The 27,831-nt window shown below is 39.5% G+C and overlaps 1 protein-coding gene across 2 annotated transcripts in view; it reads right to left on the bottom strand.

The window, feature by feature from the left end:
• Positions 1-3,764: 3,764 nt before the first annotated feature.
• Positions 3,765-27,831, bottom strand: part of SPIN1 (spindlin 1) — a 122,185-nt gene continuing 98,118 nt past the window's right edge. For both annotated transcript variants that reach the window (XM_065406394.1, XM_065406393.1), the window contains exons 4-6: positions 13,873-14,126; positions 12,441-12,674; positions 3,765-4,385 (exon numbers count right to left, since the gene is read on the bottom strand). In XM_065406394.1, coding sequence (XP_065262466.1) covers positions 4,186-4,385; positions 12,441-12,674; positions 13,873-14,126 — 688 coding nt within the window. In that variant the 3' untranslated portion in view covers positions 3,765-4,185. The remainder of the gene's footprint in view (positions 4,386-12,440; positions 12,675-13,872; positions 14,127-27,831) is intronic.

The following is a 27,831-nucleotide window of genomic DNA, read 5'->3' on the forward strand; positions in this document are numbered from 1 at the left end:
TGTCTAAAGATGGGCTTATGAGCTTACCTTTAGGCACCCTATTTTTAAAAAATATTGTCTTCACGTATACAGTGGGAATAATACTTACCCATCTTCATAAAGCTGAGGTGAAACATATTATGCCTATAATTGAAGCAGTTTCAAACCTCCAATTTTCAGTCTTTTGTTGTTGTGAGTGAAATAAAAATTCAAGTTTTATTTTGTTATTTAATTATGAATGTTGATTCAAAGCAGGCATGAATGTAAGTGTCTACATATTGACAAATGCTTCTGGAGTTCACAATTTGAGTCACTGCTTTTAAGAGTGCAAACTATAATGTGCACTGAAAATACATTAATTTACAGGCTCTTCATGTATGTGCAGAATTCCCTTACACAATTTTTTGTTGCATTTTGAGAAAGTAAATTTAAGCACTATGCTTCACCTCAATCAGATTTCATCCACTTTAAATGCCATCTTATCAACATTCATACCTACTTGGCAAAAGAAGGAATAAAGATTTGTCTTAGCAAGCAAAGATGTTTCAAATGGCAAATTATTATATCAGAATAAATGGCTCAATGTTAAAATAATAAGTCCTTTTTTAATTATAAAACTGAAGAAACTGCTTCTTCACAATTTTAGAACACACCACTACATTTTGCTCGTGAGAACAAAATTTACAGTCATAAGTTGCACATAAAGGGTTTATTTTAAATGTTTTAAGGATAGAGTTACATCATAATTATAAAAATTACTTACAGAATTAAGTAACAGATTTAAAGTGTTTATACTTCTAAATGCAGAGAACAGGGAACTGTCTACATTGTTCAAAATAAAATAAAAATAATGAAACCAAGCTCTAAAGATGAAGTCATTACCTAATTTTAAAATGTGAACACGAAGACCTTTGAACTATACACATACCAAGAACCATCCAAATTGCACTAATGATGTAAAATACAAAAAGCACAGCATTTTAAAGGAACCAGGAACTGTTTTAGCTATAATTCTCCTTCCCTGAATTGATTGTAATTGCTGCTGTCCTCAAAGAAACCTTCAGTTTTAAAATGAATCAATTAAAAAAAGACTTTTATGTATTGCAATTTATGAAGTTTAAAAGGGTTTTCCCCAATGTATTTAGGTCTTTATGTATTCTACTCCAACTTAATTTAGGGTTTGGCACTCAAAAGAAAAAAAGTGTGGTGTTTTAGATTCAGCTGTGATTTTATTTACTAGTGAAAGAATACATGGTCCCTTAAAATGCTGTGACACATACAACTGGAAAATTACCTTCTGTTGGCACTATGCTCGCCTCACCAGTGCATTTAGTCCTACTAACAACCATTAAAACAGCACAATAAGCAAATTCACAAAAACTGAACACAAAATAAAAACAAAAACAAAAACCCTAAACATTTTAACATGCAACTTTAGTTTGTTACATTGAACATTCTACCTTCTAAGCATGCAAAAAAGGATGGTCTGCATTTAAGATTTTTTTTTCCTTTTTAAAATTTTACATGGCAGCCTGACATCATACACACACACACACTCACACACACAATATACAACAATACTACAGCAGGTAAATGAGAAAGGCCAATAACTTTTATACACAGATCCTGGCTTGTGCTGTGACAAGCCCCATGATAATTTTGGAAAGTAATGTTGAACCCCTAGAACAAGGAACCAACATTTAGTTACCAGGGTAACGCAAGCACTGCATGCAGATCTGAAACATGAGCCTAAAACAAAGCCCAAAGCAGAAGGGCAGGAAGTGGAATTAGTCTCAAGCCTCAAAAAAGGTGGTTTAAACTATCAAAAAATAAAAAATAAAAAGAAAATCCCAACCCAAAAAACAAAAACAAAAACCAACAAAGCAATAGACAACAGGGGACACTTAAAAAGCCGTAAAAATTTACAGATTATACTCCACTAATTGGTAGATTATGTGGTATATTAAAGTGGCTTGCAGAAAACCCACAAATGCAAGCCTTTAATGCTAAAAATGTTTCAGTAGACCTGAACTTCAAATATTTCAAAACAAACCTTGTTTTCCTCAGATGTATAGCCCAAAATTCACTGTACTACGTTATGCACGTATCCTGTGAATAATCAATACACTCACTCATTCTTGTGCCACAAATATCAACTTGGGCTCATGGAGCCAGGCTCAGCTTTGAGATTTACATGCAGGACTCTTAAGAGTCAATAGAAAACACATAACAGATCTGCAGGATGAAAACACTGTGTTGCAAATCTGCTCACTTTGTTCAAAAACACAAGGAACATTTATGATTCAGGTACTTAGTACTTAAGGACTGCATTGAGAAGCTATTCACTGAAAGACAATAGCCTGCCTTTGGTTGCCCATGATGAAATACTGGACATAATGCAATAGTAGCAATGGACAAAGAATTAAGGTACTGTATTTATATGGTGAGTATTTGTTACCATTCAACAGCATAATGAGGCACAAGCCTTAAGGCTAAAATATGAAGTCAGGCAAAAATGGATAGAAAGGGGCTTAAACCACTGAATCTTCAATGTCAAGAACATCCATAATAGAGGTCATCTGGGCCTCAGATCTCTGATTAACAGCACCTTTTTCTAGCCTTCTGTGTAAGGTTGGGTATCTGGGTGTTCCTCCCCTCAACAGTGATAACTGGCTTCACATACTAGCCTTCTGTGAAGCAGTGCTTTCAAACTTGCTAAGCTCTGCCTTAATATGACATGACAATTTTGTTGCTGAACTGACCATTTTTGCAATTCTGATTACTTTTTAAAACTGCCACACTTAAACTACTTTGGGTTACAACTATCTTGCAAGATTAAAACTGTGAAAGGATCTGCTGCTGTGGGCTGCTATTTACATCCACAATCTAATGCAGATGACCGAACCACTGAGGCTGCCTATAGCTTTCATTAGTTAGTACACCACTGGCATGCAGAACTCTAGTGTTCATTGAATGAAATTCACGTAACAGCATACCTCAAAGCGAGTACAATGTACACCACAAAAGGCGACAACAGGTTTAAGCTGTAGATGATTTGTCCGGACACTCGTAGAAAAGCCAGAAAGAAGAGCTAAGAAAGATGTTTTCTCAGGGGGGAAATAATAATAATAAAAAAAAGGAATGCAGCAGAAGGCAACAAATGCTTCTCCTTCTCTAAAATAAGTCTTTAATGTAAGAGGACTGTTCTTTCATGAGGTTTTTGTCTTTACATGTAACAGATAAACTATTAGGCTTTTAAGTCCACACACAAACATCCAGGTTGCTAATTTTGAAATTAAATGAGAGACTACTGATTGCCAATGTGTAGTCTAAAGATCTTTCTGAAGTAACATATAATGTTATGACTGTTGTGGCACCAAGCACTTGGGTTTGTTAAGAAGTGTGTATAACAAAAATACAACATTTAGAATAGAAGGCAGCCTTGTTTTGTGTAGTTTTACTGGTTCCTTCAACTTGTAAATGTGGGCCTGCATTTTCTAATCAACAGTTTATATAGATGATTAAACCTTTTATAGTTTAAAGCCTTTTCACTGAAAGGTGCAAGTCAAACACTTGATGTTGTACTGTCTTGTGTCTACGAAGATGCACGAATATTCCCATGTACTGCTAATTCTTAAAAAGCTACTTTGAAATAAGGTGTAGAAACACAGTAGATTGATGTTACTTGGGTTAGGCACTCCTTAAACACTGCACAAACCAACCATTTACTTTTTTTGAAATCATCTCAGCCCCAACCCTGAAAACAAGGACTGCCAGTAGCCAAGAAATTAAATTTAATGTTACATAAGAAGGCAATATTGAAAATATCAAACTACACTTGCATGTGGCAGTTGAACAGGTGAGTGCGAGGTTGAAGAAAAAGTTAAAGGCTATGAAATTTTTTTTAGATTAATGATTACAATACTAGATCAACTTTACACAGCTTGAATTTGCAGCTGTTTACTTTAACTCCCTCTCCCCAAAAATATAGTGACTTCCTTCAAGAAAAGGAGTTCCCTTACACAAAATGTGTCATGTTCACACAAATTTGTTTGTATTATTCAGAACAAAACAGTTTTGTTGGCAGAGATTGTGGGTTCGCAGGGACATTTAAGCTTTCATTAAACTGGAAAGCAGTCAAGTCTTTGTGTCTACAAATTTTACATTTAATAGTTCCACAAGTTTGGCAAAAGTTCACGATGATGTCTAAGATGTTTTCACCAAATCATAGACATAAATATGGAAATCATCATCAAACTTGATGAAATAGACAGAAGGTTTTGCTTCAACTTGATGAATGACCATGCCAGTCCTTTTAGAGCCATCTTCTTTGGCATATTCAACTTGTTTGCCTACCAGGCTGTCCACAACTTCACCTGGTTCCCGTTCTGCTGGAGGTGAATCATCTGTAACACAAAAATATGATGTGTTTAGTTAGGAGTTTAAGGATTTTCAATCCACATAACAACTGCAAAGACCTCTTCAGAATGTATAAAAATATCAGGAGTCGTGAGAAGAGATGAATTACAATGTTTGAGAAGAACATTTTAGAAGTTGTAGTCTATTCAGTCAAACAGGGTTCATCAGTTCCACAATTTACCATTACAGGAAAAAATGTACTTGGGTATCACTGCAACCAGAATTTTAAGAAACTGAAATCTTATACAAGCCTCCTAGACTTCCTGCATCCATTAGCTCCTATGTAGTCACATGCACATAAAGCAAAGTAACAAATGAGGAAGTTCTTTGAGATGTGTGGTCCCTGTCTGTATTCCACTGTGGGTTATGCATGCAGACCATGTGTCTGGAGCCAGAGAATTTGAAACTAGTATCTGTGTATGTGCCCTGGCTCACCTCTATAGTTCCTTCTCTACCATGAATCAGATAAAATCTGAAGCAGAGGGTGGGACGTGCATTACAGATAGGGACCACACATCTTAAAGACCCTCCAGTTACAGGTAAGTCACCTCCTTTTCTTATTCGAGTGATGGTCCCTATTGTAGTCCACTGTGAGTGATTGACAAATAGTATCTAAACAGGAGGAGGGTGCGAGGATGTGGCCGATGGGGCTGAGCAGACTACCATTGTTCCACAGGAGGCATCAGCAGAACAATCCTGTACCAGGGAATAATCTGTTGCAAATGGTTGACTGGAACTCCACATAGCTGCTTTACAAGTGTCCAGGAGGGTACCTCCTGAAGAGATGCTACCGGCTGTTGCTTGCGCTCTGGTGGAATCAGCTCTTAGCCCCAGCGTGAAGGGGGAGGGGTTTGAGAGCTGATAGAGTAGAATGCAGCCAGATACCCATTTGGAGATTCTCTGGGTGGAGGTGGCCTGCCCTCTGACTGTTGTTGATACAGAGACAAAATAGTCACAGGGATTTCCTGATTGATTTTGTTCTATGCAGGTAGAAAGCCAAGGCTCATCGAACATCGAGAGAGTGGAATCTGCGGAAGTGTGTGGTTTTGGGAAGAACACAGCTAAGTGAATGGATTGGTTAAGGTCAAATTCCAAAACTACTTTAGGGATAAATTTGGGGTGTAGATGTAAGGAAACCTTAACCTTATGGAATACAGTGTATGGCGGGTCAGCCATCATTACTCCAAATTTCCCAACGTTTCTTGCTGATGTGATGGCTACACGAAAGGCGACATTCATGGAAAGGAAGGACATGGAGCAAGCAGCTAAAGGCTCAAAGGGGAGACTTGTTAGCACTGAGAGAATGAGATTCAGGTTCCACTGGGATGCAAGCTTCTGAGTAGGCAGGAAGGTTCTTACTAAGCCTTTCCAGAATCTATTAGGCAGTGGGTCTGCGAAACCTCAGTAGTCTTGAGAAGGTGAATGGTATGTACTGATTGCTGCCAAGTGGACTCATAAGGAGCTGATGCAAGGAGCCATGACTCCCTGCACATGACAATAGCAGTTGCCATAACTCTAGAAGAGGTATCAGTGGCACTGACTGCAGATTGGAGGGTGGTCCTGGCTATCAGTTTGCTTTCATCCATCAAAGCTAGGAAATGAGCTCTGTCAGTAAACTTCACAAACTTGCCATAGTTCAGGGAATTGTATTTAGCCAGCAATGCCTGGTAATTGGCTATTCTGCACTGGAGGCTGGATGATGAGAAGAACTTTCTTCCCAGTAGATCCAGGTGTTTATCCTCCTTGTCCGCAGGAGTAGACCTGGCATGTTGCTGTCTGGTCCTTTCAGAGATGGCATGGACCAACAACAAATTAGGAGATGTGTGAGACAACAAAAATTCTTCACCCTTAACTGGCACATAACAATGCTTCTCTGCCCCTTTGAGGGTAGGAGCACAGGTAGCAGAGGTGGCCAAACTGTACTAGCTTGTTCCAGTATAGTTTTGTTAACAGAGAGGTGCAGCATGATTAAGAGTTTGCCCTGGATCTCCTCAAGGAGAACATGAAGCTCTCCAGTGACTCTGCAGAGAAGGTCCTAGAACTTCCTCTTCCTGAAGTCATTGCGGAGAGAGAGAGAGAGAGAGAGAGAATGTATGTATGTATGTATGTATGGAGATGCAGAAGCCACCGCTTCATCTGGGGATGATGATGGCAGTCTTGCTGGTTCTGGTGGAACCAACACATAGTATTCTTCCTCTTCTGTCAGATCCAGAGGTAGATCGGAGCAAATAGGTGCTAGAACTAGGAGTGCAGGGGATGATGCTGCACTCCCGGCTTGAAATAGTTTCCGTCATATACAAGGTTACAGTTTGGTTCAATGGCTCTCAGCACCCCCATTATACAAATTGTTCCAGCACTCCTGATTGGAGCATTCCCTTAGAGAGGAGGCAAGGGGTGACTCCCTAGTAAATTGGATCGACTCTGCAGGGTGGTACTGGTCCCGAGGCCCCCAATATGGCCAGCAGGAGGGGTCAGTGAGTGGTCACAGAGGCCCCCGTGGCCTGGGGTGCCAACGGCTCTAAGTCAGATGAGGCGGGGGTTGTTCTTGAGCTTGTGTGGGTCTTTTGGGTAGGGGAGGATAAGTATGGTAAGGGAAGAGCAGTTCATCAGCTGGCTCCTAATCTTCCGAGGAGAAGGCTGATTCCGATTCCAGTGGTGGTACCATTGGTGCCGTTGGAGGGGAAATGTATTCTGCATCTGGTGGGGGTGGGAGTTGATAAGCTCTAGCCCCGCAGTATGCCAACATTTTTATGGCTGACTTAGAACAACGCTTCCTTAGCTCTCGTCCCCTAACGCCCCTACTCTACTTGCGCTACATTGATGACATCTTCATCATCTGGACCCATGGAAAAGAAGCCCTTGAGGAATTCCACCATGATTTCAATAATTTCCATCCCACCATCAACCTCAGCCTAGATCAATCCACACAAGCGGTCCATTTCCTGGACACTACTGTGCTAATAAGCGATGGTCACATAAATACCACCCTGTACCGGAAACCTACTGACCGCTACACTTACCTACATGCCTCCAGCTTCCATCCAGGACACACCACACGATCCATTGTCTACAGCCAAGCTCTAAGATATAACCGCATTTGCTCCAATCCCTCAGATAGAGACAAGCACCTACAAGATCTCTATCAAGCATTCTTAAAACTACAATACCCACCTGCTGAAGTGAAAAAACAGATTGACAGAGCCAGACGAGTACCCAGAAGTCACCTCCTACAAGACAGGGCCAACAAAGAAAATAACAGAACACCACTAGCTGTCACCTTCAGCCCCCAACTAAAACCTCTCCAGCGCATCATCAGAGATCTACAACCTATCCTGAAAGATGATCCTTTACTCTCACAGATCTTGGGAGACAGACCTGTCCTCGCTTACAGACAACCCCCCAACCTAAAGCAAATACTCACCAGCAACCACACATCACTGAACAAAAACACTGACCCAGGAACCTATCCTTGTAACAAAGCCCGATGCCAACTCTGTCCACATATCTATTCAAGTGACACCATCATAGGGCCTAATCACATCAGCCATACCATCGGTGGCTCGTTCACCTGCACATCTACCAATGTGATATATGCCATCATGTGCCAGCAATGCCCCTCTGCCATGTACATTGGCCAAACCGGACAGTCTCTACGCAAAAGAATTAATGGACACAAATCTGACATCAGGAATCATAATACTCAAAAACCAGTGGGAGAACACTTTAACCTGTCTGGCCATTCTTTGGCAGACCTGCGGGTGGCTATCTTAAAACAGAAAAACTTCAAAAACAGACTCCAACGAGAGACTGCTGAGCTGGAATTGATATTCAAACTAGACACAATCAACTCAGGGCTAAATAGGGATTGGGAATGGCTGAGCCATTACAAACATTGAATCTATCTCCCCTTGTAAGTATTTTCACACTTGCTTCTTATCAAACTGTCTGTACTGAGCCATCTTGATTATCACTTCAAAAGTTTTTTTTTCTCTTACTTAATTGGCCTCTCAGAGTTGGTAAGACAACTCCCACCTGTTCATGCTCTCTGTATGTGTGTGTATATATATCTCCTCAATATATGGTTCACTCTATATGCATCCGAAGAAGTGGGTTGTAGCCCACGAAAGCTTATGCTCTAATAAATTTGTTAGTCTCTAAGGCGCCACAAGTACTCCTGTTATTTTTGCGGATACAGACTAACACGGCTGCTACTCTGAAACCTATCCTGCAGTGGTTTCTCTCAGAGGAGATATTATCTCCTGGAAATTGAGGGTCCCGATAGAGGAGGGGATTCTGAATCCAGGAAAGAGAAAATATCCTGGGGGTGGCAACAGATTTGGACCTCTGTGGTATAAGGGGGACTCTGCTTGTCTGGACCATCAGAGCCAGCAAGGAGGGTGGTATCCCGCAGTGATTGGGCTTTATCAGTACTGTTTGGAAGCAACTGGGAACGATGGTACCAACAGGACACGGTCTGGAACCAATGGAGCCAAATGCTTATAAGCTTTCTTGTTGTACCTCTGGGACTTAGTATGTCCTAAGTCCTCATGGGCTGAGCTAGTAGGTTTGCTTACAGCTGCATCGGACTTCTTTGAAGTGAATTTTCAGGAAGATAGTCTCTAGCTTTCTAGCTTCCTGAAAAGGCCTCGGCATAGGGTCGAGGGGGGAGGAGTATCTCTCCAACATCAGACTTTGCAGCAGAAGGCGCACTCCTTGTGGAATCAGGCTGATGTACAGGGAGGGTTCCCCAGCCTGGGTCTGACTGGATACTGCACCTCACCACGATATGAGCTTCCTCAAGTCCGTACAGATATGAGCAGTACGATATGAGCTTCCTCAAAGCAGTACGATATGAGTTTCCTCAAGGCAGTACAGATAACGTTAGTGGTCTTCACTGACTGAGAAGGATTGCATGCAGGAAGCACAGAGTTTGAAGCCCAGGGTCCTGGGCATAGTCCAGTACCCAAATGAGGTACAGGGGGTTACCCCCCATAGACTAATCTAATGCTAGAATTGTTAAAACTGCTTAAACTATAAACTATTAGGAGTGTTAACTATTTACAATGAGGTTATTTATTATTTATAGGAGAAAGTTGAAGCTGTGGATGCTAAAGTTGCAAGAAACTTGAGTGATTTTCTCAGGGCTTTATCCTAAACTTAACATCAAGTTTATTTAACTTAGCCTCCTTTGGTAATCAGAGTGTGGCTTAAAAAAAAAAAAAAAAGAAAACTGGTGTAGTTTCAGAATTCCTTCTGAATCAGACTTTGTTTGGGAAAAATTTAGTGTCAGGACAAAAAAAAAAAAAATCGAAGTCATCTTTCCCTCATGGAATACAGTAAAGAAAGGTCAGCCATAAAAGCCTACAGTTCAGTTACTCTCCTTGCAGATGTAATAGAAAAGAAAAAGGTTGTCTTATGGACAGGTGGTAAAGCACCCTTCCAAAGGTTTTAATAGAAGCTCCATCAATTTAAGTGCTAAGTTTCAAGCCCACACAGACATCCTTGGGACACTGAATTTCTGTACTCAAGAGCACAATTCAGGCCACTAGCTTCCCCAAACCTAGGGAAGACTGACTGTTCCTGGTATAGTGTCTGGAAACACAGTGACAAGTACGAGAGGCTCCAACATCAAGCCCAGGAGATCAGAGTATCAGAACTCATTAACTCAATCTGTAACAACGAAAAGCATGTACGCCTTGTCCCCTCATCTATGAGATGGGGGTGGGGGTGGGAGGGGAGAGGAGTAAGGGAAGGGAAGACATAAAACGATGGCCGAAGTCCAATAAAAAGCCATTTGTCAGAGTTGGGATCCTTTCCTGTCCTTAAACAGAAAAAAGGACAAGGGACATTTTAAATTGCTTTTAGTAGAACACAGATTTATTGATTCATGACCCCATTTCTGAAACAGAGTTTGTACCACTGACTTATTTAGGAACAGGTAGAATTACAGCCTCCATCATCTGTGATTCATGCTGGTGGCACACGAGTTTTTTCCCCACTGCCAGATGGAGAAGCTGGGTTGGTCTGATAATTAGCATATCACTCCAAAGAGCCATTAAGTCACAACATAGGCTGTAACCATGAATATATCTTGGTTGTTCAGGTACAATAACACTGGTGTGATATTGTCTACTAATAACTGTACCACATAGTCCTATATCTACATGAAGAGATAGTTAAGAACCCAATGAATGGCTTCCAGCTCTAATGTTTATGGAAAGCTTCACCCATCAAGGACTCCAACAACCAAATGAACAACCCATTATAAAGCCAAAGCATCCATCACAATTCATTCACCTAGATAGAAGGGTAAAGGGGTCCACTCTTGAAAAATTTTTGTTGTTATTTTTTTAAAAGGAGTTTTCGTGTTTGTTTTCTATATTTGCAATTCAACGTTTTCTACCCTGGAAGACACTGAATACCTGGAGATCTACTATTAATATAACAGCACAAGCACAATATAACAGGACAAGAAACTCATTAATTGAAGGTGGGGGCATATGATTTTTATTCAGACTATTTAAAATACTGCTTTTTGTTTTTCCTCTGTCTCGTTTTTAAAGATTCAGCACTTCTCTCCTTCAGTTAATGGAAGAAAAATCTTCTAGTACCCATCGGATACTCCTTCCCCTCGCCAAATCCACCGAGCAGCCAAGGGGGGAAATGGAAAAAAAAAAAAAAAATCAAACTAATAGTTTCACTGCTGATCGTTTTAGCAGAAACGCTGAGCTAATGTGCTTAATAATCATAGCTGGATGTAGGGGTATATATGCTACAGTGAAGTGAGGGAGACAACCTCTTTCCCTCCAAAGTTTATACAATGTAACCTCTATTCCTGGCCAAGAGGGAGACAAGAGATACAGCCCCCCTTCTCTCTAGTACCAAAAGCTTCAACCGCCACCTGGATTTAAAAAAAAAAAAAAAAAAAAAAAAATCCAAGACACACAATCACCCCTCTACCTTCCTGGATTTCAAAAACCCATCTCTTAAAATCTACAGCCTCCCCTGGAATAACTCCTGTAACAAACATGGTCAATACGAAATCTGCAACATACGGAGCACGAAGTTTGGGGGCAGTGTAAAGTGAAATTTAATCAAAAAGGGAATAATATTAAGACATGGGTAATTTTTAATGAACTAACATTCAAGTCTTTAAACATCTCTAAAAGAATTCTATTCTATTCTTTTTATCATACCAACTTGCAAACAAACTGGTTATTCCTATCTACAGTTACAGGGCTGAAAATTAAATTTAGGGAAAAACCTTCACTATGTGTATATGTTAATTTCATTGTGTATCATAATGTTTGAATGACACATGTGCACACACATCGGTTTCCCTTACCATCTTTGCTATAGCTCGACTGACTCAGAAACACACGTACCAAAAGTCTTTAAGAGTTATTACCCAAAATTCCCACGTCCTGATGTGATCATTTAAGAAAACAGTGTTTAATTTGGTGACAATGATTCTAATTTGTGCAAAATACTTTGAAAGAAATTCCAAATTCTTTTGTTACACTTGCTGTATGTCTGGTTTAGAAACACAGACTGTCAAGGACTACAAGTGTTTTCCTACATGCATTGTTTCATTTTAAAATGAACACTTATTCCCCCCCCCCCCCCCGCCGCCACCCCCAAACACACACAACATTTATTTAGTGTACATGAATTCATCTAGTTTCACTTTAGCCCTTGTGATCTGTTATATTTAGTTAAAAGGTAACACAAAGGAACAAAAAAAGCCTAACTTTGCTTTCCCATCAAAATAGTGCTATGATTAAACCAATATTTTTGAGGGAGAACACCTAAAGACATGGAAAAAGTGGATGGTGGTAGGATAAGCTAATAAAATTACCATTTTATCCTGGTTTCAAATGACCACCATTTAAGAGTCATCCCTAATATTAAGATCATATGAATCTTCTGCAGTTCTTGCAGTTCGTCAGCTCTTTCATTTCAGTAAACAAACAAACCCAATGTTTATGGAAAGTGAGCTGTCATTTTGGTTTAGAAGAAAAAAAACGTACTGGCGTACTTACTGGAATCAGGCATAATGCGGAGGTCACCTTCTTTATAGTCATCTAAGAGCTGATACATGTACAAGACAGGATCCTTCTCATAAGTAATATAAAACCACGTGTTCATTATAGGAGCTCGAGCCAAGACCATCCCCCTCCACTCATCTTTTGAGCCATCTTCTGTTTCAAACATATGTTCCACAGCTTTGCCAATCATTGTGTCTGCCAGGTGGGCATCACTGATTCGAGATGAAGCTGAAATACGTACACAATATTGCATAAAATTCAGGACCACTCGGAAGCCTGCATACTACATCTTCAATAGAAATCATAAAAAGGGCTTCATTCAAATTGTTTTCTTTACAAAATAGACAAAATAATTATATGAATTAACTGGTGGATATTTTTATTCTCTGGGTATATATATTACAAAGATGCGGAATTCTAGCTATGGTTATTAAATAAGGGCTTGTCTACATTGTCAGTTATTCTAGAATAGCTATTCCTGATTAAATTCCATGTGTGGACACACTTATTCTGGAACAAGAGCATCCACACATGGAGCTAATCAGGAAATTAATCCACTTTAAACTCACACCCCTACTGTAGTCCAGATTAATTTTTATGTGTAGACAAGCCCTAACTTACACTACAGAAAAGTATAATTAGAAACACTAAGGAAAACCGATTGTGGGTTACAAAGCAGATACCACAACATCTTTGTTTCTATTAAAAAAAAACTTTTAGCAAAAGGGGTGAGGGCTGATCATAAAATAGCCTCTAAAGTTTTCTACTGTCACTGAATTTTTTTCTTTTGAAACACTGCTAACTCCTTGCAGCCAATAAAAAAAGCTGATCTAGTTTGAGAGTCAGTGACACTTGGCGTGAATTCTGAACTTTAATAAGTGTTTCAGACATCCTACAGGTTTTAAAAATTCAGACTGAGCTATTGAAAACAAACACATTAATTCAATTATTTCATTTTTAAAGAAATTTCACTTTATTTTTATTACTTCTCAGGAAAGGCATATGAGAAACACTTAATACAGGACCACAGAATATGTAGTACAGCAAAGAAAATTCTCATGAAATTGAACTGTAAAATGTGAACTCTCACTCAGCATCAACAATTTAACATGTAACAGAAATATTAGTCTAAGCATTACATAAGCTTTTTAGAGCAAAATCTTGGCTGTGATTAAGGTTGATCAATATTATATCATATATAAGTATGCCAATTAGATGACAATTTACAGTACTGAACTTCTATAGCACTCAATGTAATATAAAAATACGTTATTTAATTTTGAGAGAGTAAAATTCCTCACTCCAAAATAAGGAGAACATTTACTAATGAAAGTCCTCAGACTTGACAAAATGCAATCCAGCAGCTCCATCCAGCATCCTGTCCAGAGCATGCAATATATATGTACGTGCATCAAAAAGCACTTACCAACTCTGTCTGGAAGGACTTCAAGCGCTGACACTCTTTCATCTTTGTGCAGTTCTAGTCCATAGACGCAATCAAATCCATCATACTTAATAAGGTAGAGAGAAGGATTTACAGGAACCTGATCAAGAACTGTCCCCTTCCATTGTGTTACAGGTCCACTCCCTTCTTTCCATCCATGCTGTATTCTGCACCCTACAATATTTCTTCGGGGCTGAGAAATGGGTTTGCTAGGTCCTACGTTGTTTCGATGCTTTCTGTATATAGATACAAACAGGATTAAGCTAGCGTGCAGAAAAATGTTTATTATTCTATTTATAATCCAATGTAGTTCAATGTTTTATTTTAATATACAAGTATTCCTTATTTTTTTATTTAATGTTGGACAAATTCTAATGCAGCTTGTATTATAGTGCACCTCTTTTTGAATAGGCCAAATTACTGTACTAATTGCCTTAAATTATTTAGGAAACACACTACTACAATGCTGAAAAGAAAAACTACGGTCCTGTGATCAGTTGCTATGCTGCCAAATAATTTGAAACTAACCGAGCTGGTCAAATTTTTGCCCTAACAGATTTTCAGCAAAAATGCAGTTTTATCAAAATAAAAGTGTTTTGTAGGAACTTATCAATTTTAACAAAAATTGACAGAAAAAGATCCGAAAGTTGCATTTCAATAGAGTAGGCTGAAATCTTTTAGTTTCTACTTTAATATTAAAATATTATATTCTACATTACACATCTGGGATGGTTTAAGTATACTTGATCTGCCTCAGCATGGGGAGCAGATTTGGGTGACCTTTCGAGGTCCCTTCCAGCCCTACATTTCCATGATCCTACATATAAAATATAATATAAAAAAGTTTAAACATTTCCTGAATCAAAACTGTGCTGAACTGAAATTTTTCTGAACTTTCAATTTGTGGGAAATTTTGAACTTTCAGATTTTTGCTCGGATTTGGAATGAAATTTTTTGAAACGTCAGAATTCCTTGCCAATTGAACCTCCTGAAAGCACAACTCACCTGTTTTAAAAGCTCAATTCAGACATCAAAAGGAAAGTTTAATTAGAGCCATGCCTATATCTCCTATTAACAAGGCATCAATATTTGTCTGATGCTTAACTAATCTGAGGCCAATATGAAGGATGCCTCTCACACCCACAAGCAGGATAAGCAGTAGCCATTAGCATTTGTTGGTCAACAGTTTGTAGTAGTGTGTTTATGTATTTTCTCTGTTATCCATGCTTATGCTGGAGTTCAAGTAACTTTTCAAACTATCAGCATCGCCTGAGAAGTGCTCATCAAACATAGGCGTAGCATGCCAACAAGAAAAGCACTCTTTTGATGTTCCTTTTCAGTACAACGCCACTAGGGTCAGATGCAAGGAAGGAGCAGTATGGAAGATTCTCCTTAGAGTGAGCAGTGAGGACTAGCAATCCACTTCTGCTCCTCTCTCTCTTCAGTGGTTTATTCTTTCTTTATGGAACCTGCCACCAAAAACAAATAATTGCCAGCACAAACCACTTGCCAATGGTTAATAATGCCAAGTCTTCATCAGTTATGGTTGTGAGAGATCTTACTTTTGCTATCTGATAAAGTACCAAACTGTAACTAGCAGTATTTAACATTTAAAAGTCTTATTTTTGTAATTCATTAAAACAAGTGACAATTTATAGCATCTATGTAGGAACTATATGGTTACCAGTATATTGTAGCCATTTTCAAGAGATAGAAATATATGTATTAAATTATTTCATATATTATTTATTTTAGCTTGCAATAATCTGCACCATTAATACACTATTCACATGGCTATCAGATTAAGATAAATCATTGTTTTTTCTTATGATAAACTTTAGATAATTTTAATACAGTTTTACAATAAATACTGTTTGCTGCAACCTTGCCAACTTCATTTAACCTGGTACAAATATTTACACAGCATTAATTACTTTATTAGAAACTGAATGTCACAAAAAGCAACCTATACCGTTCTCAGAAAAAAGTTGGCAACAGTGTAAAGCATTCTCAGCAGTAGCGAGCAGCCTCTCAGATCAGTTACTTACCTTACAGTAACTGAAGCTCAAGCTGCATAGTTTCCTAAGGGTATTCTTGCCCCAGGCACCCGAGACCGGAAGATTTTTCAGTTGCAAGGTCCATTGATCTGTGCCTGCATCCTACACCACCTTGTGCTCTGAATCAAGGGCATTAAGGGGTGGCACAGTCTGACCACCTCTCCAGTTCCTAACTCTACCCTGAATCAAGAGAGGATGTGAGAAGAGAGGAAGGAGGGTGGGTTGTGCAATACCCATAGGGACCACACATCTCAGAGAAGTCCAGTTACTGCAAGATAAGTAACCTTACTTTCTTCTTCGAGTGCTGTTCCCTATGGGTATTCACTGTAGTTGACTCCCACACAGCACTCATTGGAGGAGGAGGGTGCAAGCAAAAATGCTGTGCCATAGATCGCAGGACAAAAGTAGGCATCTGATGGTGAAGCTTGAGCAAGGGCTTGATGTCCAATAAAAATGTGACTCGAGCCCCAAGGTGCCAGTCTAAAGATTTTTGAGGTGAATTCTTTGCAGGGAAGACACTGAGGTAGCTTGTGCTCCGGTTGGGTGAGCCCTGACACTCTGTAGCAAAAGGTCATTCATAATCACGTAGCCAAGGAGGATGCAGTACAAAGTCCATTTACAGAGTCTTTGCAAAGGGACTGCTTCTCCTTTAATTCTCTCGGTGATGGAAACCCATAGTCTCAGCAACTTCCTAAAGGACTTTGTCCTTTACAAGTAGACGAGAACTCTGCAGACATACCTGTTACTGTGGGGTTTGGAGAAGAAAATAGGCAATTTTGATTCAAGTGAAATTCAGAGGGAACCTTTGGATGAACCTGAGATGGAATCTCAAGGGGACTATCTCTGTGAAACACAGTATAGGGAAGGGTCTGTTCGAATGGTGGGCTGAGAGAATCAGGTTCAGGTTCTAGAGAGATGTAGGTTTTCATAATTTTTGGGGGGAGGGGAAGAGAGATTCTGATAATACCCTTTAAGAATCTCACAGCTGTAGGATGGGTGAAAACCGAGCAGCTCACCATCAGAGGATTGAAGAAGTTAATAGCTGCTAAATATACTCACAAGGAATGAATAGATAGAGCAGATGTCTTTAAGGACATATCTTCTCCAGACTAAACAAACCCAATTTTTTTTAAGCTTCCCTCAGAGGTCATGTTTTCTAGACCTTTAATAATTTTTGTTGCTCTTCTCTGGACTTTCTCCGATTTGTCCACATCTTTTCTGCAATGTGGCACCCAGAACTGGACACAATACTCCAGTTGAGGCCTGATCAGCATGGTGTAGAGCGGAAGAATTACTTCTCTTGTCTTGCTTATAACACTCCTGCTAATACATCCCAGAATGATGGTTTTTTTTTTTTTTTTTGCAACGAAGTTACACTGCTAACATATATTTAGCTTGTGATCCACTATGACCCCCAAATCTCTTTCTGCAGTACTCCTTCCTAGGCAGTCATTTCCCATTTTGTATGTGTGCAACTGATTGTTCCTTCCTAAGCGGAGTACTTAGCATTTGTCCTTATTGAATTTCATCCTATTTACTTCAGACCATTTGTCCAGAACATTTTAAATTTTAATCCTATCCTCCAAAGTAGCTGCAAGATAACAGCTTGGTACTGTCCGTAAACTTTGTAAGTGTACTCTCTATGCCATTGTCTAATCACTGATGATTGTAGAGTGTTTCTTGCTGTTAAGGATGGTTTGGACCTCTTCCCGCACGATCTCTCTAAGCTCTTTGTCTATCCAAAAACCATACTGCCAGATGGAGGGACCCTGGCTTGCAATGGTTGTTCTGGTCTCTGTTCTGAGGCCGTAGGTTCGGGAACGGTTGTAAGCATATGCATGGGTAAGAAGTGCAGGGGGTCAGTCCGATATTTCAGCGTGCTCTTTGCTTTTGGTATGGTCAGTGCAGATACATGCTCCCATGAGCTCTAGACACACCCCTACCTGGGTGTGGAGTCTGACTAGATGAGAGAGTAGGGGAGAAGCAGTCGTTTTCTTCAAGAACTTACGAGGCTATTTAACTTGCTTCTTATGGGGACATTTACCCATACCCTCCTCATGTCTCTGTTTAGAGAAGTCCTCAAATTTGATCAAGGATCCTGAGCTAGGGAGTGCCAGTGCTGGAGGGGCACTACTTGGTAGCTCCCGTCGATGTGCTGGGAAGCTCAACATCCAGGATCAGATTGGGGCCCCATGGAGAGCTCAATTAAATATCTGCAAAGCTAGAACTCACAAGACTGTCTAGTTCATGGGGGAAAGAATGGCAGTTCTCACACTTAGAAGGAATGTGTAATTCCTTGAGATAGTACAGGCAGCTCTTGTGAGGATCACTAACGAGGAAGACCCGGAAGGCAGGCAACTCATGCCACCCCTTACACACTTGGTTCAGAGCATGAGGTGGTGTAGAGCGCAGGCATGGACTGCTACTGAAAAATCTTCCTGTCTGAGGTGAGTGGAGCACATGCTCACCCACAGTGAGTATCAACAGGGACCTGCACTCAGAACAAATAGTGCTTGGCAGAGATCCAAGACATGACGGATAGTAGTGAGATCTGGAAAAACTGTTCATAGAATGCTTCCATCATTCTATAAGGTTGCTGAAGTAGGAAATGTACTATTCCATCAGATATAATTAGAACTATACATTCACTGGGAACTGCAATTCCTCTAAATTTCTCTCAACTCCAGCCTTGCATTCTCCATGAAGAAATTCTTGGTGGGCAGTTCAACAGTATTTTCTTTATTTTCAGATTTCACTTCTGTCACAATTATATGCAGTCTTTAGCAGTATTTTCTAGAAAGGCTTTGAGTGGCCATCCTGGCATCACAGGTTACTATAACACATACAAAACTGAAACCTTTTCCCAATTAAATACAGCAGAAACATGAAGTTCAGTATTTTGTTTTTATAAGCAACTTTTGTTAAGTACATTTTCAAAACATGTGTGTTTAAGAGATATAACAGGTCTCTGCTAATTTCTCTTGTTAACTTTTCTTACTAAATACACCTCTACCTCGATATAACGCTGTCCTCGGGAGCCAAAAAAATCTTACCACATTATAGGTGAAACTGCGTTATATCAAACTTGCTTTGATCCACTGGAGTGCGCAGCCTCGCCCCCCCGGAGCACTGCTTTACCGCCTTATATCTGAATTCGTGTTATATCGGGTCCCGTTATATCGGGGTAGAGGTGTATATCCACTACAATGTCAGCAATATTTCATTAGGAAGGAATCAGTGATGTGAAATTTGTTCCTGCACAATGAAAATAATCTGATTTTTTGTGCAATAAGTTTACTTCAATATAGAGTCCCACGTTAAGACATCTTTTGATTAACTATTTGGTGAATAAGCCTAATTCTTTCTGAATGCTAACTGAAAAAAATCTATTAGGACAAGTGTTCAAAGAGACACTACCAAGTTTAGATAATTTTAAACAAGTTTTTGAACATGTTACCAATACCTTAGAATTAAATTTGAATTTTTAAAAATATCTATTCCCCCCCACATCATTTATGCTTTACATTTCACTCATTTTAGACTTAGTAAACCACTCTGTTTCAATTTTGTTTATAGTCAGTTTCACTTTCTGGTTATAATGCATATAATGCTTCAATATTGGGACTGCAAATAATTCAGGGGGATATTTAAATAAAAACCACTCGTCGTTTTCAGTGAAATAAAGTTCCACAATCACTTTAACTTAAATTTTGGGCCTGAACTACCTTTAAAATAACTAACAAGCTTCTAGCTCATAGCTACTTTTAAACACACCACTGCCTAAAGAAAGCATCATGAATGCAAACGTATAAAGTAAAAGCGAACCAGTATCTCTTCCAAAAGATACTGAATTTAAGAATAACTATTTCCAAAGTGTTTTACAGTTGAAGAGACGCCAAATAGTTTTTTTATTGTACTGAGATTTACAATTTAAAATTAAGGTCATACATGAGGAAAATATTAAAGTCAATGAACAGCTGTAATAACTTAATTCTAGTTTAGCGCTACTTTTTTTAAAAAATGAATGGTTTTACAGCACAATTAAAGATGTTTGGGTGCCCTAAGTATGCTTTTCCAACCTTAACATATTTGGATTTTTTAAACTTAATCTTAACTCTCTATTTCCTGGTCTTATGCTGCTTGTTTCTGGAATAATTACAAAATCCTTGTAATATATTTTACCCTAAGTTAGTGATATGTATTTTTAACCTTAACTCCATTTTAGCAGTTTGTCTCGGAATAGAGCCCAGAAATCTTAGTTTCTCCAACATGCTGCTATCCATCAGATAATCATGTAACTCACTGGCAAAGTGTATCATGACCATCTCTACCAACCAGAACAAACAGAGCATTACAGATGAAAAGCCAGCTGTCTTTAGTAGAAGCATGCCATCCTGCTGAAACAGTAGCCTTCTTTATTCAGGGCATGGATAGCTTCAATCCCATTGGAAACCTTCAGTCTCATTGTAAATTATGGAAAACTATGGCCATTGTGAGTGAAGACATTCCCTCCCTCCACCTTCTCCATTATATTCACAATCATTAATACTGTAAATGTACTTACTTGGAACCTAGCTTGAAATGAGTTATCTATTTCGAAGGTGCAAAAGGTAATAAAAATGAGCCATTTATTATCAAAAGCAATCTGAAAAAAATGAGATTTCTTAAAGGTTCAATTTTAAACTAAATTTTAACTCTAAGTACGCAATTTAGTTGAAAACCCCTGCAAGTTAAATCTTTATCCACTGGTTATCTGCTACAAATCTGTGGATGATGCTCTGTATTCTTTGTATATAATAAAAATGTTTACTCTTTCTCCAGTCCAAAACAAGTCCAACTTTACCAAAGGCACTACTATCCCTCATTAGTATTGCAGAGAATAGGTTGTCCTCTTATTTAGAGATCTTCCTTGAAATATGACAGAGCCGGTACTTTGAGTTACCAAAGTGAAAGGTGAGAAGCACCACTATGATTGCACTACTGCAACTGCTATACTTGCATTTCCTGTCTCCAGTTGTACTATAATGATGCAGAGGAACCTGTTGCAAGACACAATAATGGTGTAAATACCTGTGCCCTGTGGCAAAAAGTTCTGTGCAACACTAGTTGAGTTACAGGCATTCCAGAGGCTTACAACACTGGTTGCAATGCCTAATGCTGTAATGTAGTAAGCTGTCAGGCAGCCAAGTCCCAAACAATTAAGGGCTTTGTAGAGGGCACTATATTAGTACAACCTGGTAGGTGACAAAAAAGGTAACTGGGGTGGTTTGCCCTGGAGTGGAAAGGTCAAGTCCTAGCTAAGCACAGATAAAGTGCACTTTTGGCTACTGCTGCTACTTGATCACCTCACCATAGCCTAAGACCTAATAAGATTCCTAGATTTTGCAGCTTGCTAAAAAAAGTCAGAAAGAGGCCCCTCAGTCTAGGGATTTGTCCACATAAACCTTGTTAATCCCTTCTTGATGTTTTCTCCAGCCAATCATCTCCATCTCGTGAGGCTTAAGCAGCCATTAACTGACATCATCCAGTCCCTAGTCTTAGTTAGGCACCAGGAAAGTAAAAGGGGAAGTTAGAGATGTGGTATTTACATGTGTTCCATTTTGAGTGCATATGCCTGATGTGCTGGAGAACAGAATGCTTTAGTCAGCAGTGTCTGCTGATTGCACCTGCTCCCTTGATTACCTTAAGCCCTTACCCCTTAAGCAGGGTTGTCAATTTTGGTTGGACATATTCCTGGAGGTTTCATCACATGACATAATCTTTAATTACAGATTAATCTTTCATTCCTGGAGACTCTAGAGCAATCCTGGAGGGTTGGCAACCCTATCCTCAATGCTATAAGGGTTGGTGGGGTGGTGGAGTGACCAACCGAGTCTCAGTTCCTGCATCACGATCAAGAGTAGACTATTAGACTTGTTAGTATCATGGAAAGTAGGGTGGGATGTGAACACATGGAAATACCACTGTGAGTTTCCTTAGACTGCAATGCAGCCCTTCCAATCTGGGCATCTGAACTAAGAAGTAATGGCTAGTGAAAGTATTACTTCAAGCAGCAGTCCTACAGAAAATCAGCTACGGGTATTTCCTTGAGAAGCTGCAGAAGTGACCTGTAGTCTGGTAGAATATAACCTAATATGACCTGGAAGTTCTAAATTGGCCACCTCATAACATACCTTTATGAAGTGTGGCACCCATTTAGATATTCTCTGAGTTGAGGCTGCTTGACCCTTGGATTTCTCAGCAATAAATATAAATAGCATAGGGGGTTGCCTGAATGGTTTTGTTCTAGTCAAATAAAATGACTTAGATATTGTCTTTATATGTTACAAGACTTTTATATGTTAACCAGATTCTCTTTTATGCTGGGTAACTATAAATGTAGTGCCCTCTACCTATTAAAATGTCTCTGACCTTCAGTTGAACCTTAGATGACAAAGGAAATATATATTCAATAATGGAATGTGTAATTTTACCCGTATCTTGCTAACATAGCCCATATGTCAAGGAAGGAACCCTTGGAAACTAATAAGGATCTATATTATTATAGAAGTGTGTTATAATAAACCAGCCTGATTAATTGATATGGGGTTCTTATAATCCAATTATGTTCTGTGATAAGAGTTATTTGTTATCACAGATGTTTTCTGTGATTTATCAAATGACCCACTGGAAAGAGGTTTTTAACTCATTAGGCTTGTTTCAACAGGTATTCTTAATAATAATTGGAATAGAAATCCCTTTAGTTTATCAATCATGTAAGCTGAGATATCAAAAGAAATTCCATAAGTAATTAGGTAAATTGGGGGGGGAAGTAACTTTTCCTTCCCTGCAAAGAAATTTCTTTGTTTCACATATTATAAAGGAAAGTTTTGGGTGTTAGTTTGGGAGTGAATAAACTGCCATCATTCTGCCAGTTACAAAAGGGAAACAAGCTGCTCTGTCTTCACCATTTGCAGGAGGTGGTAAAGCATACTTCCTTTTTTGTATTCTGTATACTGCTGTATTCATCTTTGACTAATGACCTCTGATTAAATAATTCCAATTGAGCTGGTTATTTGACATCTCAAATCATTAATAAAAATTCAAATATGCAAAGCTCAGAGGACATCAAGAGTATGTAATGCAGCCTCACAATTGAATTAATGAGGCTTTGGAAAAAACAGGTTAGTGAATGGACTGATTTAAATTAAAATCAGAGATAAATTTCTTCCTAAAGTAAGGGCATGGCCAGAGTGTAACTTTCAACGTGAAAAATGCAATGATTGCTTGCAATTCTCAGACCCTGGGTGCGGACAGAATTGCAATGAGGAATGTAGTCTTCATAGATAAATGAAGTAACGAGCATTAGTCTAATGGCTACAATGGAGGTTCCATCAGGCTGGTAAGTCTCACATTATGATTCCAAGATGGAGGGGGTTGTCTTATTGAAGGAAAAACTCTAAAAAGACCTTTCACAAACTTTAACAAGTATGAGAAAAAAATTGGATAGTCTTGAATTGGGGGAGGATGCACTGAGATAGCCGCCAAACAAACAAATAATGAGCTTAGCAACAAACCAGAGGTTTATAAGGATAATAGATATTGAAGGATGAGAGATTGATGTCTCTTACGGAGAAACATTATGCTGGTAAGCCCAGGATGAAAAATGCTTCAAGTTTGGAGTATAATTTGTCCTTGTGGATTGCTTTCTGCCCTGAATCCATATGTTGTCTATATCACCAGAACAAGTCTTCTCCAAGTCTGTTAACCAGACAGTTTCCATGCCATGAGGTGTAGCGACAACATATCTGGATAAATGTTTTCCCTGTTATGAGTAATTAAGTCTAGTAGAAGTGGTAAGAGATATTGGCAATACCGAGAATTTCTGATTTCTGTGAAACAGTCTTGCATGGGCCAATCCAGAACTACTAGGATGACTGAGGCCTTCTGAATTCCTTAACACATATGGGGATCAGAGGAATTGGGAGATAAGTGTATAATAGGCCTTGAGTCCAAGGGATTATGAAGGTATCTCTTTGAGAACCCAGACTCTCGTCCCTCCCTGGAATAAAATGCTTTGCATTTCTTTTTCCGTTCAGTGGCAAACAGATCTGATTGAAAATGGACATGATGACTGAATTCTTTATGAACCATTCATGATTTTGAGAAAAATGCCTACTTGGATGCTCTACCTGCCAGCATGTTATGTAGGTCTGGAAGATGCACCGCAGTTAGTCTTATGTTGTGTCAGATACACCAATTCCATAGAAGGACTGCTTCCCTGCACAAGAGCATTGGTTTGGTTCCTCACTGTTTACATAAAACATCATGGTGGTATTGTCAATTCTTACCTGAACACTCATCTTTGATATGAGGTAGAAAGGCGATGTAGGCAAGCTTTATTGCTCTTAGCTCAAGGATGTTGGTATGAAGGCACGTCTCTCTGAGACCATTGATCCTGTACTGTAAAAGTTGTTGAGATGGGTTCCCCAACCCAAGACAGAAGAATCAGTCACTACTGACTTGTGTGAAGTGCTGGGAAGAACGGAACTCCCCTGCAGAACTGATGTGGATCTTTCCGTGAGCTGAGGGAGTTCACAACTCCTTAAGAGATGCGTACCCCATATCTATTTTGTGAACAGCATGGAAATGAACGATCCATAAATAGTCTTGAAGCCTACGTGAAGCCATGGGATCTAAAAGCTGGAGACATATCCTTCTTGTAGTACATGGATTTTTATGAAGTTGATTGACCAACTCTATCACATTCTTGAATCTGGTTGTGGCATGTATTCTATGGAGGTTTGAGCACTGAGTAGAAGCCCAATGAATTCTATCTTCTGTACTGGGATTAAATGAGACTTTTTCACATTCATTCTCAGTCCCAGTTTGGACAGCAGATGTATGGAGGTACCAAACACTGTTTAGTACCTGTTCTAGAAACAATCCTCTCACCAATCGTTGAGATAGGGAGTAAACCGGCATTTCTCTTTCTGAGATGTGCCACTACCATAGCCAGACATTTCATGAAAGTTCTTGGGGCTGACAACTCAAAAGGCATCACTCTAATGATAATTTGTGTTGCCCGCTACAAAAAATACAAGTATTTCCTGTGTTCTGGATGGATGAAAATGTGTTTTGTAGATCAAGAGCTGCAAACCAATCTAGAAGATCTATGAAAGGAAGTATGGAGGGCAGAGTTACCACTAGAAATTTGAACTGGCACATGAAGAAATTCAGATCTCTCAAGGCCCACATTGGATGTCAGCCTCTGGGTTTTTGGAGGACTAGAAAAATATCAGGAATAGAACCCTTTCCCCAGATATTGGGGGGAACCTCCTCCATAGCTCCAAAAATCAAGTGTGACTAAGCCTCTTGTTGAAGGATATTTTCATGAGGAGGCGGCTCTGAAATGGGATGGGGAAGATGATTTGTGGGTAAGAATGACTTAGAATTAATTTTCAGTACCCATCTGTTGCTGGTGATACTGTTCCATACTTTACATTATTTCCAGATATGGTCCCAAAAAGATGCAGGGAAGGGATAAAGATCCTCCAGGACTGGTTAGCAGCTCTTGATATATACATCAAATGACTTCTTAGAGCAGCCTTGGTAGTATTTGAAGTTGATGAAGGTATCCGTGCATGTATATGTTGTTGTTTCTTAGAGAAACCTATGTTCTCTGATAAAGAGGATTAAAAAAAATAGTAACAAACTGTTTCAGTTGAGTATAATATTGAGACTGCTTTTCCTTATATTGCGAATGTAGATGCCTAATAACCATAAAGTGGTATGAGAGTTTCAATGTATGAAATAACTCATCAGTTTTAGAGCTGACCAGATCCCTCCAAAGGTGAGGTCTTCCAGCATAGTTTGAACATCCTTTGGCAACCCAGAAAACTGGAGCCATGACACACACCACGTAGTAATTGGTGCTCTCTTGATGCTGTATAAGCAGCATAAATGGAAGCTTGTAGGGAGGCTTTTTAGCTATTAACTATGTAGATAGTCAGCCACTTTAATTCAAGTAAAATGATAATCTGACAGAAAAACCTGATAATTCACTATGCAAAGTTGAAGGCTAGCTGATCATTTCCTAAAAAGTCCAATCTTCTTACTACCTTCTCCTTTGGAGTAACTATAAAGGACTGATATTTCAACTTCTTTTGTGCTGCAGTCACATCTAAGTGACATTCTGGAGCAGGATGTGTATAGGAATATTTAAAACCTGTTGACGGGAACTGATACCTTTTTTCAAATTCCTAGAGGTTGGTGGTATAGATTCCGGAGTGTGCCATAAAAGCTGGGCTAATTCTAATAGGTCTTCATTTATAAGTAAGGCAAGCCTCTCTGCTAGAGACATGAAAAGTGTCCAATAATTAGGGCCCTACAAATTCACAGCCATAAAAAAAGCGTCACGGACTGTGAAATTTGGCCTCTCCCCATGAAATCTGGTCTTTTGTGTGCTTTTACCCTATACTATACAGATTTCACAAGGAAGACCAGCTTTTCTCAAATTGGGGGTCCTGACCCAAAACAGAGTTGCAGGGGAGTCGTGGCAGTGTCACCCTTACGTATGTGCTACCTCCATAGCTGGGTGACTGGAGAGTGGTGGCTGCTGACTGAGGGCCCAGCTCTGCAGGCAGCAGTGCAGAAGTAAGGGTGGAAATACCCCATACTATGCCATCCTTACTTCTGCGCTGCTGATGATGGTGGCTCTGCCTTCAGAGCTGGGCTCCCAACCAGCAGCTGCCACTCTCCAGCTGCCCAGCTCTGAAGGCAGCGCTGTCGTCAGCAGCAGTGCAGAAGTAAGGGTAGTAGTACTGCGACCCCAGGCCCCCCCCCCCCCCCAACTCATTTTTGGGTCAGGGCCCCTACAATCACAACACCGTGAAATTTCAGATTTAAATAGATGAAATCATGAAATTTACAATTTGTAAAATTCTATGACTGAAATTGACCAAAATGGACCGTGAATTTGGTAGGGCCCTACCAATAATGTGTTCTTTTTCTTGAACAGTCTGAGCTGGTATCTCTCCAAAGCTTCTGCCATTCTGCAGACCAATTCTTGAAATGACTTATAATCATCTAATGAAGATGCCTGAGGAGGAGTCAGCCTCATTCCGTGAAGAAGATGGAATATGCTCTGGGAATGTTTCAGACACTTGTTGCTGAAATATATGTTCATGCAGAAACTGATGAAGAAAAAAGAGTCTGGTTCAACAATACTTACAGATTGCTGTGATTGCTTTTGCATGATAGGCAGATCTGGGGGTGAAGGAGATTTAACCCTGGAAACTGAAGCTGGGGAATATTTTGATTTAGGATAAGGCCACGGGGCCAGCGAGGCCAAGAAGTCTGTCCATATGGATAAAATGAGAGTGGCGAGGATGGAGGAGTACCAACTAGGGTCTTTGAACTAACATGCCTATATTTTCCCATGTCTGACCTGACTCGCAAACATATATGGGTCATAGAAAGGTACCACCTAAAAGGTAAGAGAGTGAAACATCCCCACTATCAGAAGACGAATACCCATCCTCCTGTAAGGTGGGAGGCTGCTCCTGAGGTGCTCAGAGAATTACTCATTGAATGGGCTTACCAAAACTACCACTCTTAGAAAGGATACCAACTGACAAAAACATCTAATACGACTGCATGGAAACAGCCAAAACACTGTGTACTTTGTACATTCTGTTTGCGTATAAAATATAATAGAGTCATGCCCAAGCTTCTACTAATTTCTAGTTATGTGATCCATTCCTCTATCTATTTGAACATTGGATGGAACACTGAGGAACACATTTGATGACCGGCAACCTTGGATTGTCACATACTATTTTGTAGAAGAGTGTACACTGAAAAAGAACAAACAGGTTTTTGCACTTAGAAAAAACGTTTAAGA

Source organism: Emys orbicularis, chromosome 6 (assembly GCF_028017835.1).
Source record: "Emys orbicularis isolate rEmyOrb1 chromosome 6, rEmyOrb1.hap1, whole genome shotgun sequence".
NCBI classification, from domain to species: domain Eukaryota; kingdom Metazoa; phylum Chordata; order Testudines; family Emydidae; genus Emys; species Emys orbicularis.